Source organism: Eimeria necatrix, genomic scaffold (genome assembly GCF_000499385.1).
Source record: "Eimeria necatrix Houghton genomic scaffold, Enh_scaff90, whole genome shotgun sequence".
In the NCBI taxonomy this organism is placed as follows: domain Eukaryota; phylum Apicomplexa; class Conoidasida; order Eucoccidiorida; family Eimeriidae; genus Eimeria; species Eimeria necatrix.
Genome location: NW_013654699.1, coordinates 27411 through 43381, shown reverse-complemented (window position 1 = coordinate 43381; position 15971 = coordinate 27411). Strand labels below are relative to the sequence as shown.

General features: G+C 53.4%; 4 protein-coding genes across 4 annotated transcripts; 2 read left to right on the top strand and 2 right to left on the bottom strand.

Annotated features, from left to right (window-relative positions):
- Positions 1–1454: 1454 nt before the first annotated feature.
- Positions 1455–7720, bottom strand: ENH_00082460 (thiF family domain-containing protein, putative; the record flags this gene model as incomplete). Its single annotated transcript, XM_013583340.1, has 7 exons — positions 1455–1669; positions 1957–2195; positions 2554–2727; positions 3532–3673; positions 3971–4073; positions 4793–4909; positions 5153–7720. 7 exons carry the CDS (start codon positions 7718–7720, stop codon positions 1455–1457), a joined length of 3558 nt encoding a protein of 1185 aa, XP_013438794.1.
- Positions 7721–9112: 1392 nt separating this feature from the next.
- ENH_00082450 (hypothetical protein, conserved) lies at positions 9113–11439 on the top strand (the record flags this gene model as incomplete). The annotated part of the gene is made up of 3 exons (XM_013583339.1): positions 9113–9732; positions 9961–10807; positions 11017–11439. 3 exons carry the CDS (start codon positions 9113–9115, stop codon positions 11437–11439), a joined length of 1890 nt encoding a protein of 629 aa, XP_013438793.1.
- A 573-nt stretch (positions 11440–12012) lies between these two features.
- ENH_00082440 (hypothetical protein, conserved) lies at positions 12013–12946 on the top strand (the record flags this gene model as incomplete). Its single annotated transcript, XM_013583338.1, has 2 exons — positions 12013–12405; positions 12737–12946. The coding sequence occupies 2 exons, from the start codon at positions 12013–12015 to the stop codon at positions 12944–12946; spliced, it is 603 nt and encodes a 200-aa protein (XP_013438792.1).
- A 1762-nt stretch (positions 12947–14708) lies between these two features.
- ENH_00082430 (signal recognition particle 9 kDa protein, putative) lies at positions 14709–15508 on the bottom strand (the record flags this gene model as incomplete). The annotated part of the gene is made up of 3 exons (XM_013583337.1): positions 14709–14981; positions 15252–15320; positions 15437–15508. The coding sequence occupies 3 exons, from the start codon at positions 15506–15508 to the stop codon at positions 14709–14711; spliced, it is 414 nt and encodes a 137-aa protein (XP_013438791.1).
- Positions 15509–15971: the final 463 nt, after the last annotated feature.

The following is a 15971-nucleotide window of genomic DNA, read 5'->3' as shown; positions in this document are numbered from 1 at the left end:
ATAGTTTTATTTTTAATTTTTCATAAATGGCGACGCTTTATCTGTCCGTCTGTAGACAGGCCCATACACAAATGGAGGGACTCGGGAAAAAGCACGAAAGCAGAGGTTATGGGCATAACCTCTAAGCGGATGTAAAAATGAGACAGGCACCAACAGGCGGAACAAGCAACAAAGACAAGAACAGTAATAGCCATGAAAGATTAAAGAGATAGACATAGGATCGACGCCGAGAACGAAACATAAACGAACGGGGGGACCGCGTGAATTCAATAACTTTCCAGTTCGATCGCTATCGCTAGTGGCGGCCAGCATTTACTCTCTGTCATTAGGAGTTGCCTGTGCAACTCGGCATTCATATACACCTACTTTCCTGTTAAGCAGTGGATTCAGAAGGAAACTAGGTGTATATGAATGCCGAGTTGCAATATGAGGCTCGGCGCAGTTTAACCAAAAACTATACTAGTTAGAACTTTGTAGGCAATTACCTTCATGATTTCACCCTTTCTGACAGTTTTCGTGTACGGACCGGTTCAACCTTTAAGGACTTACGAATGCAATATTATAGACATCCATGGATGTGTCTTTCCAGACATGTTGTGTTAATGTTGGAGACCAGCACACTGCAAAGCACACATGGTTTCCATCCCTATCGAACAGCACCTCTGTCATACCCGATTCATTCTTCCTCATCCGTCACTCTCTGCTCGCAGTCTCAGTTTTCATGTAGGTCCTTTACCGGAGCTTGCCTAGAGGCCACCCACTGAATGGCTATTCACCAACTAGCAAACAAGCTAGAGGCCTGACGATGTTGTTTAGGGGCAGCCCAGAGGGATGGTTGCTACAGAGTAGAACCTGGAACTGCTTTCTTCTAGTAGAAGCCCCCCTGATGAGTTGTCTTCACTAGAGCCGTTTCAGGGGCCGGCCATACACAAGCTCAGACAGCCTGTTGCTCTCTTCGCTGAAGTATTCGCTGTGCACGTGCTCTGTTGATTTGTCTGCGTTTTGTGCTCACGCAGTTTCTGTCTCTGTGGCTTAGGCAATTTTAATTTATATTTGTGTGCACATGCTGTCGGCTTCGTTCGTACTTTTCACTTGAATGCCTGCATGCTTACCGGTTTTCTTGTATTCACTGCTGCCTTATATTCAATTGAGCATGCATTTTTTGTTTAGGTGCCCAATGCTCCATGTGATTTGTGTTTTTTTCTATGTACTAGTGCATTCAATGCGCGGTCAGCTATCCTCCTCTGTGAATAATAATACATGCTGGGGGGAGAGTTGGAAAGAGCCGAGTTGTAAAGCCTACATGCAAGCATGTGACTGTGGGCAAACACGAGACCTGTAAGGTAATTCCAGAGTCCGTTCATGCACCTATCCTAACTACTAATTTCGTTACTCATCTATGAAATTTTTCATTCGTATTTTCTATAAGATTCGTTTGTTTGTCCGTTGTTAGTTTATTCCGAGTCTGAAAGATTAATCACTTCGAGGGCTCGCTGCTGCAGGCCCTTCTTGAAGGCAGCTAGGCCTGAATACTCTTCCAACCGCGAGGCGCAACTCGTGGCTTCCCGCAGGAAGCTCAGGCCCTGGGATCGATAGGCAGACACTATACCTGGAGAGCAGCACGAGCAAGTCGGGCACTGCGGCTGGTGCTCCTTCATCAAACTAAAGTCTGAACAAAAGACAAATACACAACTCCCATGGCTACATATATAAGGGCTAAATGCATGCATATGTGATCGGATGTACGCAAAAGCAATGCATGTCAGCATATATACTTGCGGCTCAAAGGCAAATACAGACTGACAAAAGCAGGCGGGCACGGGATAACCATTCCAGGGGCAGTCAGTGGCCAAGTAAGACCGTCACAACATGATAAGCAACCGTCTGAACTGAAGCAACGGATGTGGCGGCAGAATCAGAAGTAGCAATGCAGCAAGTGTAGTTTTCAATTCTAACCTGCGAAGTTGGCTCTGATCATATGTGGTGTGGCGCCCAAACAAGAAAAGCCTCCCTGCTTTTGCCGTTGCAAACCGGCGGCAGCGGCAGCACTCCCTCCTGCTAGCGGATCAGTCTCAGTGTGGGGCGCAGCAAAGCCCTGGGGATGTTGCGTCAGAGCAGCAAGGAGCTCCACGGCTACAGAACAGGCCAGAGCCCCAACACCTGGCCGAGTCACTGTGCACTGCTCATCTAATGTCCTGAAAGCAGCAGTAGCACCACCACCAAAATACCAGCACTACGAACAATTGAGGTAGCATCCAAAGTACCAGCAGTTTCCAGAAACATAGCTGTAGACACCAGCGCCACAGGTCAATAGGCAATGGTAAACCAGCAGATTCTCTTAGAGCAGCAGCAGTGTCAGCAGCAGCAGCTGAGCCATAATACGCAAATGTCGCTTCATCAAGACCAGAAAAGGCAGCAGCACATACAGCGCAGCGCCACTACGAATCACAGAGCCAGTAACTGTGATTATATCCCTTCTTCGCAATCACATTATTTGTACCAGAAGCTGCAGCAGCAACTATTGCGACCGCATTTGTCTATGTATGAACCAACCTGTGAGAAATGGAATCTGCGGGGCCATTGACGGCGTGGCAAAAGTAGCAGCCGAGTTTGTTGCCTCCAAAGCCGTGGCGCATTACCAGCATCGAGTCAAATCCAAGGGCCACCGTCACAGCCAAAGGAGGGCCCAGGCTGCCACGAAGCAATCCCGCAGCATATCGATTTTGTCTGAGAGAAACAACAATGCCCATGCACAATTTCACTACCACCTATAAACATGTCCATGGACTTCGTGTATGTGCATGTGTGCGTATGAGCAAGTATACCAAACATGCTTTCACTCATTTGTAGGTAAACGGATATGACACGTCCTCCATGTATCTACACATCTACAAGAGTTATGTGTCGCTTGAACATAGGAAGGTGTGCATAAACAAAAAAATCGGAAGACGTATGAGGAAGTACGGGCAAACAGGGAAAATGCACGTGTATCTAAGCGTGCACGCGTAACATGCATGTGAGTATGTAGTTCAACATGCAGATGCTTTGTGGTTCCACGCAAAGGAGTAGAGGCATGAAAACAAAACCTATACAGATGGAACACTCTTGAACCTTTGCTTGTACAGGTGCACGCTGATGCTTATACATTGAGATTACGCACGTAAAATGTACATAAGCAGTCGCATGCTAGCCCATACAAGTAAGACGTGGACGTAAGCTTGTGCATGCTCGCATGCACATGCTAATTCGTGGTCTATGTAAAAGCATATTTTAGCGCGAAACAGTGCTTGAGCCATATGCATATAAAAGCATACTTACAGACCTGTGCATAGACTGCGTTCGCGCGAACAAAAACATGCATGTGCATGCACATATGAACTAAAACATGCATGCAATATGCATAGACACACAGAGGCATAGAGGCAGCTTCCACAAAAGTATAACACATGCAACCGTTAAAGAGGAAATTACACAAACAACTATGCAGACAACAACTGACTACGGTGTTACGGTGTCAAAAGAGGTCCAGACCTTTCCGCAACAATGAGCGAGGGCAGCCAGCGCGACTCCCTGCTGTCAGTTAGAAGTAGCACAACATTGTGCGAGTCAATAAGCCGCTCTAAAGTGGCCGTTCCCTTCTCCAGAAGATCTCCTAGGAGGAAACGGGGGTGACCTACGCAGGTATACACGGCACGCGAAAAGGGAAGCCGTGCCCAGCTACCGCTACTTACTTACCCAGCTGCCTATCCAGCTAACATCTTAGACAGTTCTCTGTTCACGATACCATGCAGGCAGCTAAAAGATACGCTACGAACAGCCGGCAAAGCCATTCCAAAATTAGTTGCATCGTTTTCGAGTGCAAAACAGGAATGACTACGTCTGCCGCAGTGACAACGTAGCTAGCTGGCCGCCCAGCTAGCCGCGCAGCTAGCTATCTATTTGACTAGTTAGGATGTGTTTGTTGCCGAACCAGGCATGGGGACGTCGAGGACGACCGCGTTGCACTCCATGCTGGGCCTGACTGCGAGAATACCGTCGCGCGCAGCCTCGGCCTTCAGGCGTCCCAAGCCTCCCTGAACACAAACGCTGGCTGTAGTTCCAGCCCATAATGGTACGCCAAACACTAAACTACAGGCTTTAATTACTCCTATATACTTAACCGACGGTCAAGCAAGTTCAGTGTTTGGGGGCGGCGGGCTCATGGTGCTATTAGCAGCTATCCTGGAGCAGCTCTTGGCTTTGATTAAGTGCAGGCTTTAGTGTCTATACAGAGCCGTAACCTTGTCCTAAGGTGTACGGACGTCAGCCGCGGCGTCTTGGTGGGTAAAGAGGTTCTGCCGAGAGGGGTTGTTGAGGGCCACCCGACCCCCGTCTACAAACGTTATGGCCCTGATCATCAATAAGGGATTACAACGTAGCTTCAGAATTTTATGACAGGCCAGCAGCACTTTGTATGAGCCTCATAGACCAGCCGTTTAAGTGTACACCCTTAGATACGGGATAAAGGACACCCTCGATTGCAGAGAGAGTAGGCGAGGCACATAGGGGCAGGTCACTGTCTCTGCCCCAATTCTCTGTTGCTGCCTCAGTTCGGCAAAGATGGGCAGAAACTGAAGAAAAGAGGGCTAGCACGGAAAATGAAGAGAGTTGCAGCGCTTTGGAAACAAACGGAAACACAGAGACAGGCAAGCGTCGGTAGAGATAGAAAGGAAGCCACAGGCTACAGAAAGTGCCACAGTCTGGGGGGGAGCTTTGACTGCATGCTAGCTACTGATTAGGAGCTACGGCTTACCTGACACCCCAAGAGGCCAGCAGCCTCGCTACTCCGCAGCCTAAGGTGCCCGCGCCAATTGCCAAAACCCGCAGTGACTGCAGAGACTCGGGGACGAAGGACGGCAGCACTCTCCACCTTCACGCAAGCACAAGCCCGTCACAATAGACCACAAAAGCTGATTCCTTGGCCCAAATCTTCGGGGCCTTGAACTGTGCAGCCAACCACCAGAGTACAGCCCCAAAGTTGCGAGCCCCAAGATAGCTGTGACACAAGCCCTACTTTTCAAACCCTCAGCAGGCACACTCAAGAGCCCTGTGGGAATGGCCTAGCTTGCCTGATGAGCTGTATGTTAAGGTTGTCCGCCTCCTGTTGCATCACTCGTGGGTCAAGAAAACGCCCCAAATCGACATGAAAAAGATGCTCTATCTTTGAAGAATGCCCAGGAACACCCCCCGGTACTACGCGCTTCAGCCGCCCGAGCACCATGGATGCCTTGCGTGGTGGTAATGCTGCTGCTCCACTTTCCGGAGGGGTTGCCGGTGTCGGTGTTGCTGGTGCTGGTGCTGCTGCTGCTGCTGGCGCTTCTGTTGGTACTGCTGCAGGCGCAGGCGTGAAGGCCCCCAAAAGTTCTGCTGCCGTTGGCAGACGCACAACAAAAATGCGCGAGAGAGGCTCCACTACCTGACCCCACGCAGCCGCAGCCGCCGCTGCAGTTGCTGCTGCCCTCCTCGCTGCCGCAGCAGCATTTGCTGCAGCTTGTGGAGCTGCCACAGCATTTTCTGGTGACGAGTGTGCCGCAGCATTTGCGGCGGCCTCCGCTGCCTCGTGGGCAGCAGTAGCTGCGGTGGCTTCTGCTGCAGCTGCTGCAGCAGCGGCACTCTCCACCCGCAGGTCGAGCAGCCAGTCCCTGAAAGACAAAACATTGAGGCGTCGGCCGAACAGCTCGAAACCTTCACTCAGCGCCGGCAGCAGACACCGCAGAGGCCACCCCAATGCTCCAGGGTTTGACGACGGGTCCATTACGCATAAGTACAGCTCTTGCTCTTCGTGCTGCTGCTCCCTCTGGTGCTCCTGTTGTGAAGCTGGTAAGAGGTGTCGCAGCTTTTCAAGCTGCTCCAGAGGCAGCAGCTGAAGCGATTCAGAGGCGACACCTGCGCTGCAGCAGCCGCTAATGCCTGTGTTGCTTTTCATTTTGCCACCCGCGCCTTTGCTGTTGCCGTTGCTGCTGCTGTTGCGGTTGCTGCTGCTGTCTTTGAGAAGAAGGAAGCATCCCCCTGCGAGAAAAGGGGAGGTGTTGCTGTCCAGAGAACGAATCCTCCGCGAAATTGCTGAAAGCTCCGCAGCAGTAAATGCCTCCCTTTGCAAGTGCTGCTGCTGCTGCTGCTGGGAACGGTCATCGCGCATATTAGACTCCAAATCCGCGACAAGTTCCCTAAGCGTGACGGGGGGCGCTGCCCGGACCGGCTGCTGCAGTTGCCGTATGTCTGCTGCCGGCCTCAAGGCTGGTGTGCAAATAGAGTAGACAGCGCGCTGTCTCTTGAGATCTATAAATGACTCCAAAACAAACCGGCATGGCCAAGCAGTCGCTGGTAACTGTCCGTACACCACGCGGCAGGCGCAGACTTCTCCCTCCTCCGTTGAGCCAGAGACAGCTCCTGCTGCTGCTCCAGCGGCTTCAGCTGCGACCTCTGTTGAGTCCCCGTCCGCGTCTGCTGCGCCTGCTGCTGCTGCCGTGCCTGGGGAAGCAAACCCTTCCACTGCCCATGCGAAGGGAGATGATGGTGCTGTGCAAGAATCAGTGTCCTGCTGCTGCTGCTGCTGTTGCTGGTCACGGCAGCATAGACGCAGCGTCCACAGCGCGGGGTCGTTGACAGGTAGGTGCATGACTTGCTGCTGCTGCTCAAGATCTAACTCTTGCTGAAGCTCATGCTGAGCCTCCTGTTGGTTTTGCTGCTGGTGCTCGTGCTGCTGGCGGTTGCGGCTGCACCTGCTACAGCAACAGATAGACTCCTCTAGCCGCAGCAGGCAGCGCTGCGCAGCAGCTCTGCTGCGCACTGCAGCAACGAGATCCTCCATGTTGTTGTAAACACGCAGAAGCCCCACAAGGGGTCGAGTGCCACTCTTAAGGCACCGCGCAGCAAATGGGGGTAGAGACATCAACGCGGAACGCCTAGAGGTCCCTGCTGCTGCTGCTCCAGGGGGAGGGGGTGCCCCTGCTGCTGCGCCTGCAGCAGCTGCTGCTGCAGCTTCCGCCTCAGCAGCTTCAGGAGATGGCAAAGGCGAGGAGCCATCGCCCCCGTCCAGCCATTCCTGGAGCAGCAGCAGCTGCTGCTCCTCCTCCTGTTCTTGCCCCAGTGGTTGCTGGTGATGCTGCTGCTGCTCAAATTGCTGTTCCACTTGCTCCTGCTGCTGCTCCCGCAGAAGGTGATGCACGATATCCAGTGCTTCCGCGTCAATGCGCACCCTGCAAGGACCAGCAGCATGATGCCCTCCTTGCTGCACGTGTTGCAGATTATGCTGCTGCTGTTGTAGCGGCTTCGCTGCTGTGCAGCTGTACGTAGCGATAAGGGGCACCCACGGAGTGTTCAGCCTCCATTCCTTCAGTTTCCGCTCAGACAGCAAACGCCAGAACGAGACCTCTATAAGGAAAGAGAAGGGTTGAAACGCGAGCAGATCCTGGTGCTGCTGCTGTGGATGCGGCTGCTGCTGCAGCTGCTGTGGTGGTGGCTGATGCTGCTGCTGCGGCGGATGCTGCGGCAGCGGCGGATGCTGCCGTTGTGGCAGATGATGCCGCTGCTGCTGTTGCCGATGTTGCTGTTGACGATGTTGTTGTTGCTCCCACTGCCGCTGCAGCAGCTGCTGGTGTTTCTTCTGTCGCTGCTGCTCTGACTGGGATGCCTGAGAAGGTGGTGGCGCATTCGGCGCCGCCTCCCTTTTGCCGACCATTGCTGCCGCCGCTGCTGCTGCTGCAGCTACTACAAGGATCGGTCTCTACAGGAGCCACTGCTTGCGCAGAGGCTTCGTTGCTGCTCCGAAGAGCGGGTAGGGCTTCACGTGCCGATGGACCATCCGAGCAACAGCAGGAGCTGCAGGAGCTGCTGCTCCTGCTGCTGTCTGTACAGCAGTAGTTCCGGTTTATGCAGCAACGGGAGATAGTGACAATATAATTTTATCGAAGATAACGCTGTTGCAGCGGATACTGGGATTAACTGTCTTGCTGTTGCCGCAGCTGGCTGCTGCTGCTCCTGCCGCTGCTGCTGCTGCTGCTGCTGCTGCTGCTCGTGTTGTGTGCTGCTGTCAACGGCGATAAATGTGCAACTGGCGGCCACTATGACGTTTAAATCTCAATTGAGGCCTCTGCTGCACTGAACTCTAGATACACTGTAGAAGTTGCTGGTGCCGCCGAGCAGCAGCCAGCAAAGGGGACTGGTTTCTGCTGCTACTGCTACTGGCAGCAGCGTGGGGCCTGCGTGATGGTTGCTCTTCCACCTCTGGTAAGTCTCTGTTTTTTTTTTGCCGCTAATGCGGCCTTTAGCACTTTTAGGAGCTTCCGGCAGGAAGAATGTCATTCCTACTAGTGCTGCTGCTGCACAGTCGTTGACCTTTCTGCAGCTCCCCGTGCTGCTGCCGACGCCCAGCAGCAACGGGATGTCTGACATAGCATCGGCTGTAGCGCTGCTGCTCTCGACCACCGTCTGATCAACTGTAAGATTAAAAGCAGCAGCAACAGCAACTTTGTGCGTGGCAGCTGCTGCTCCCCTGCCTTCGCCGTATTTCGTTGGGGCTTCTGTCGCCAGCAGCAGCAATAGCAGCACCAGCAGCAGCAAAAACAGCCCAGAAGCGCTTGACTCACGAACTGCACGTACATAAGAGTTCTTCCAGGGAAGGCAGCAGGCAACCATCGACTGCTTCGTTTTGAGGACCCACCGCTCTAGCAGCTCCGCTGCCGCCGCTGCACCCCCAGCAGCACCGCCGGCAGCACAAGTAGGGCGAGGTAACCTTGTGAAGGCTTTCCTACAGCGGCTACCATCGCGGCTCGCAGCGTGTCTTCGGCTTCAGATCACCGTAGCGTCTAGCTATCAGAGACAGCAACGGCGAGAACGGCTGCACCAGGACACCAAGGGCAGCGAAACCGGCAGCAGCAACTAAAGGGGAAGCAGTAGCAACTGTCTCAGAAGCAAACTCCGTGTCTCTCTGCGGTATGTGCTGGAGGGACAGTGGTGTTCTCTGCTATGAGAATGCTGCAGCACGGGCGGGAGCAGCAGCGGCAGCAACAGCAACAGTGGCAGCAGTAGCGCCTGCGGCTACAGCAGCAGTACAGCAGCTGCTTTCTCAGTCATGGCGCAAAAACGCTTATGGAAACCCCCAGTGGAGCGTATGATCCTTTCACCTGGTGCGCTACACGAGGAGAAACTGCCACCGCAGCAGCAGCAGCAGCAAGAACAGCAACAGCCACCGGCAATGCGCGGAAGCTCAGTTGTACGCCGTGCAGGATCACTTCTGCTGGCATGGGAGTCTCTGCTGCTGCTGCAGCTGTGGCTGCTTCTGCAAGCAGCAGGCGGGGGTGCAGCAGCGCTGTCCTTTTCCCCGTGCCTCCAGCAAGAGCCAAAGCCGCAGCAGCAGCCGCACCAGCGACTGCAGCAGAATCATGTGGTAAACCCAAGGCGGTTTGCCTTTGTGTCTCACAGACTGCCGCATGACTGCGTGTCGGGGCCCTTTGATGCAGCTATTTCACTTCAAAAGCAGTGGCCGACCCACTTTGTTGAGAAAGCCTTAAGAAGCAGCCAGACCCAGAAAAGGCCAATGACAGGGGTTCTCCATACCCCGCGAAGCCCTCTGATGAGGGCCCCCCAAGCTGCTCTGAGCGGGTTGAGGGGTGCCTTGTTTGGGAGGAAGAGAATAAAAATACACAGCGAAGAACAAATGGACAAAGCCCTCGCAAGAGGGGTGCCGCTGGCGTTAGCAAGCCATAAACCCTAAGCCTGAACTCTGAAATCTAAGCCGTTGGCGTTTATTTGCTTAAGTTTCTTCCACAAGTCCTAACCTTAGATCCTCTTCCCAGCTAAATCCAGCCTGGGATGACTCAGCCAGAAAAACTTTCATTTCAGTGTAGCTCCAGCAGCTCTCACATCCACAGTTCAGGATTTAGGGTGTAGAACTGACATCTATGGTTTTGTGTTTCGCAGATCGATGGAAGTGTGTGGCGACCTTCACTGCCCTCGGCCCCCCTTCAATCCAGTGCTGCTGCTGCGCCTGGAACACTTGCTGCAGCAGTTGCTGAGTAGTAGCGGCGGCAGCGGTGTCCGAAGCAGTAACGCTGCGCATTCTGAATTAACTCGTTGGCTTTGCGGACGCAGTGAAGACCCAGGGGCCTTCAAAAAAGGAGGCTCATTGTTGCTGCAGCAGTGCAGCACTTTGCTGCGGCAGCATGTACACCCTGTGGCACTGCTGCTGTACCGGCGCCGCCTATTTGGGGGTGGACCGTTCGAGGGGGTTCCTTCCTGTGGGCCCACTGCCGGAGGCCCTCGCCTGTGGAGTGTGCAAGGTGTTGGGGGTCGCCCTGGGGTCTCCCGGGCCTCTTCCCAAGGAACAGAGAGCCCAGTGAAGAGCCCTAGGGACGGAAAAGTGCTGGCTTTGGCAATAGAGGGGGGTGCGATGCGTGCGTGCGTGTGTGCGGGCATGGCAGTGGGCCTGCAGCATCTGGGCTTCACGGACAGCATTGACGCGGTATACGGGAGCAGCGCAGGGGCTTTGATTGGTGCGTTCGTGGTATCTCGACAACTCGCTTACGAAGGCAGTGCAGTCTACACTGACTGGCTACCATTCTTAGGGCGACGTTTCATCGACACGCGCCGAATCGGTCGCGCACTTGGTCTGGGCTGTCTGCTGGATGGCGACCTTCGCGACTTTCTCAGCAGCCGCTTGGGTCGACCGCTCGTCAACCTGGACGCTCTCCTCGTGGAGGTTCTGCAGAAGCGACAGCCCTTCAACTGGTGGCAGTTTGAAAGGAATGACAAGAAACAGCCCCTCAAAGTACGCCGATGCAATCGTAACGCTTAGCGCTGCACCACGCACTCCACTCCAGGCCCTAGTTCCAGGGCCGTACAACCCAAAATTTTGATGTCAAGCCCTGGGCAGCAAAGAGTCGTTGGCAGTTCAAGGAAACCAACGTATTGCGAGAACCTAGCAGGGTTGCTGTGTTTTGCTAACAAGTTTAGCGCGTAGGGCTTGTGTGCCTCCAGGTGATAGCCTCCGGGCTGCTGAGCTTAAAATCTGTGACTCTAGACAGCTCTGGCGGCAACATAAAGGACATGGCCTCGCTGTCGGAGTGCCTGCGTGCGTCAATGTTGCTGCCGGGCTTGACTGGACCTGTAGTCCACCTGCCCTTGTGGGATCCTCCTCCAGGGGGCCCCACCCGTAGGCCGCTGGGGGACTTCCTGCCGATGGTCGCGTCCTCATCCCTGCCCCGTTTCGCTGCGGAGGCTCCCAAGGCCTTTGTGACGGAGCCTCTGGCGGACGCACTGCTTTTTGAGGCTGTGCCCTACCGAAGTGCCATCGCGCAAGGGGCCTCTCACGTCCTGGTCCTCCGTAGCCGCCCCGATAAGGCCCCCGTTACGCGTCTAAGAGGCATAGAGGCGGCAGTGAGTCGACAGACAGACTGTTGAAGGCTGGTGTGCCCGCACTGCCACACCAAAACGGCTCGCGCTGTCTCATAGCCTGTATGCCCTTTTCTTTCTGCAGGTCTTTGGCTGTGCCATGCCGTTTCTTGTGTCAGTTTATTTGCGTGTTTGTTTGCTCGTTTGTCAGTTTGTGTGGTTTCTTGCAAGTTGCCCATTTGTTTGTTTCTACTACGTATAATGATGCGTTTGCTTCTGCTAGCCGTTGTCATTCTTATATTCTGAACAAGATCCACTCCTGCTGAAGTTGCTTATAGGCATATGCGGGCTGTAACTTTGCTGCGAATTCTTTTTTCCGTTGCCCTACCCTCTTGTGTATAGGTGTTCTTCTCTGCCATTCTTTCCGTTTGCATCTGTTTTTACTGCCTGTGAATGCGTGTTTTTTATGTATTAATTCGGCTTCTTAGTCGCAAGCCTCTCTGATGTATGTTAGTCGAAGCCTTCTATTTTGTCTCTTTCTCTTCTGTCTGTATGGCTCTTTGTTTGTATTTTCCTACCTGGTTTAACCTGCCGCTCTGTTTCCGTCTTATTTCCTTATCTCTGTGTGGCCATTAGATGGAAATGCAAATGGCCCGGCGTTTCTTTCTGCGGAAGCACAGCGGCCTTCGTCCCGTCTACGACTTCATGAGGCGCAGAGGCCACAGGGAGATTTACATGCGCGATATGCTGCGCCTAAACGCTGCTACGAACGACTTGAACACCCTCATTTCAGGAAGGCCTGCAGCAGTATCCCCCAAACAGGGAGGGATGCCTGCAGCCCCGGCCTCGTCTGTGGGGGTCCCCACAGCCCATGCGTTGGCGGTTGCTGTGGGGGGCTCCGAGAAGGAGACGCAGAAACTGACAGCAGAACGAACAGCCATCATTAGGGGCATCAGGTCTGGCTTCGCTGCTTTGTGGGAAGCCCTCCAGCCTGACCCTGAGCTACGAGACAAGGGCACAGAAGAAGCGACTAAGGTGGGAGGCCTATAGTAGCTGTTGACGAATCATTGTATTTTGACACTTGCCAAGCGTCAGGGGCCATACCTCCCAAACAGTTTATTTTTTGGCTGTATTATCGCTGATCTTTCATTGCTCCACTTTGCTTTCCCTCTGTTGATCTTACCTGCCCTTGTTCTTTTTCGTTCACTGTTTGTGCCTCTCCTTGTACCTGAGCTGTTTACGTGCTTTCGTCTTCTCGTGTTTCGCCTTTTATGTGTTCCTGCCCTCTTTTCTAACTACTCACATTCTAATTTCCTTCCAGTTGTATAGGTTGAGTAAGGGCTCCCTTGCTCTGACGACACCTCAGGTGTTTCCCGATGACCTTCCCTTCTCCCCAGCCCTGAAGGGGTCCCCATTGCCAGCTCCTCCTGTTTATACAGCGGAGGAGGCTTCAGCTCTATTATCCCCCGCCGAGCTGGCGGAGTACTTCCTAGAATCGGCGAAGGCGGTGCAAGACCAAAGCAGCCCCGCCCGCAGCAACCAGACAGAGACGAAGCCTGACGAAAACCCTCCTTAATCACAACTACCGAGCCTCTCTGATGAGAGGCCTAGCCCCGCGAGGGAGTCCGGAGAGCCTGACAAGAGGACAGTCATCCGGCTATCCACAAAGTCTCCACGACACCCAACTTTGCATTTGACGGAATCAAGCCTGTCGAGTCCCTTGGAAGCCTCTAAAGTTCCAGAAACTCCATTGCCCAAGAGGGCTCAGAGTACATGCGATGGAGTTGTGTACCCGGTGAGGCCGCCAGATAAAGGCAGGCCCGCAAAAAAGTAGCGGTAGATACTCGGTTCACACACGGACACGCTGCCCTACTTAATGGTTGAGTTTACTGTGGCAAGAACAGGTGACAAAAGTATTAAGACAGCTCAAAAAAAAAACAACCAACCAGGCAGGCGTAGAAGCAGAAGCCACATGCAGCACAAGTAGAATCTCCTATTTGAGACCCCAGTTTGCTGTGCATTTCTTTCATGCATGCAACGGTCCTTCTGAGACGGACGACAGGCTCCGTTCTGCCTATGGAGGCAGGAGCAAGCTTCCAGGTTCTTCCTGACTGTCACATAGCTGGCCCGTAAATCCAACAAAAACTGAAAGAGCCAACAGCCAGATCGTCTGAAATTGAATACCAAATAGTGTAACGGCATCGAATATCTTTACCAGCCACGTGCAGGAGTAGCTGCTGTTGCCGCCACGCGTGCTGTTGCCGCTGCGCGTGCAGTCACACGAGCCTGGCTCCCCACGGTTCGCTGGCTCTGTTTCCAGTGTGATAGACGTCAACTGCGTAGCTAAACTCGTGTACGCGGGTTCCAAACTTGAGGCTCCTGGTCATCTGGTGGGTTCCTCTGTTTCATTTACACTGTTCTAAAACTGCCACTGGGGTCCATGTCAGCGAAGTCTTGCCTCCCGGTCGCTGTTTACATCTTCATGCAGTGGGCCTCCGTTCGAGCTACAAAGAGCTCCAGACAAACTAAAAGGTCCACCTTCAGAACTAAAGAGGGTGGTTGGTCCTCTACGCAGGCCGTGCAGCAACTGCCGAACTACCTGTCTGCACTGCAGGAAACATCACCAGAGGTTCAAAGCACTCTAGAAGCGCTCCACAGTATTAGTTTCTTATAAGCTAAAAGCCTTGGGGTTCCCAGATGACTTCGCCAGGCCCAGAGAAGGGCACTGACTAAGCCCCTAAACAAGTCAAGTAGTGCATGGAACAAAATGGGAGCACTACGCACTTAAACAGTTGGCAGGAGGTGCGCGGAACCCAGCAGGCACCTGCTTATCCACGGGACACACCAAAAGAAGCTCTGTGGGCCCACTGTAGGGGAACTCTTCGGCTATGAGGCCCCTCAGGGCCTACTCAGTTCCTTTCTATATGCCCCCAGGCTCATTGGAGCCCTGTATCTGACCATCGAGGAAGCTGAAGCAAGAGAACACCGCAAAAGACTCCATAAAGTGCATGCAAATGAAAAGGAGCCGGCGTTCTCCCCTTGTTGTTCCTTTAACCTTCAGCCCAGATGTTGCTGCTGCTGCTGCCTCCGTTGCTGCTGGCGCTTAGCACGGGACTGGGCCGCTCCGCTATCGGCATTTGCTGTTGCTGCGCGCACCCACACAAAATCCAAAAAATCTACTAACGGGCAATACAGTTGGACTGCAACACATGCGAAACGGCCCAAGCGCACGTCGCTGAGGCCCTGAATGGCGAAAGAAACTCGCTGCGTTAGCATCTACGGGTGTTGGGGTTCCAGATCTAAGTAAGAGTGTTTAGCAGATAGCTAGGAATCTGGATTTAAGCTGCAGCTTTCTTGCCTCGAGTAATCCCTTCCAAAGACAAGTCAGCATCCCCCAGTTGGTGTTTGGGGTGAGATGCCCAAAACATGAAGGCCGCGGCGAGCCGCTCCAGCTGGGTCACCTCAGAGACAGAGCGGGCCCTGTACTTCACGCACTGAGCAGCAGCAGAAGCAGCAGAAGCAGAAGCCGCAAAGGCAGTAGAGGCAGCAAGTGTGACATGATCAGCCACAGCAAACACCGAGACCCCGAGTCGGCTGAATGCAATCGAGGGCTGAATGCAATCGAGGCAAAAAGGATGAAGGCAAAGGGACCACACCTAAAAAAACGCGAAGTTTATTAGCGGGGACGTAAGAAGAAAACCAACCGGCAACTGGTCCAGCCAAAAAGCAAGCGAATGAGAGAAATCCAGAGAGAATGGCCAGCACAAAAATTCATAAACAAACCAATGGACGATAAGACACACAAAATTGCCAGCCAAGTAGGGGCTAATGAAGAGCTGTCAGGACACTCTGCACGCGCAGAAACGCAAATCTTTGCTTACAGAGACGTCATTCGTCACTTTGGCCTTGAGCAGGCAATCACTCCTGCGGTACTTCATGCAGAAGCGAGTCTGTCAAACGCATCCCACGGCAAACCCAGACCTCAAGCTATAAAGAAATGAGCAAGCAGCGGAGGTGAATAGGCCATCTGTCTGATCAGTGCCCTGAGGAGTGCTTTAGAACTTACCTTTGTGGGGCTATCGAGGAAGATGTTCCGGGTGGCGCGGGCGAAGGAGTCCCATTCCTCAGCCGAGGACATCCTCTGAAAATCGTGAGTGCAGTCCCTTTAGTTTATTGGGCTTATGTATGTGAGATATCCTAGCACCTGGCGATAGCAGACGAATCTGACCAAGTGGTGAGAGAAAAACGGAGGGAATGACGGGGACACCAACTAAGATTCCCTAGAACGTAATAAGAGAGGGCAGAGCGTGTACTCGGGGATCAAGCGATCCAGTTGCCGGCGCCCACGATTGCCTCAGAGACACAGCAGAGGACCACCGCAACTAGTTCAAGACAGTGGCCGACTGAGGCCCCACAGAAAGAGATGGCTTTGACTCGAGAGCGAGATTAATTCTTTTGCAATTCGGTTCAGCAATTAGATATATTATCAACGCAGATAAATCACCACGGAGCAGGACAGAACATCGCCAGCGCTCCCGCATGCGAGATAGGCGAGAACGATGGACAGGAGAAAGAGACAAGAAAAGCGAGACGATCCTTCA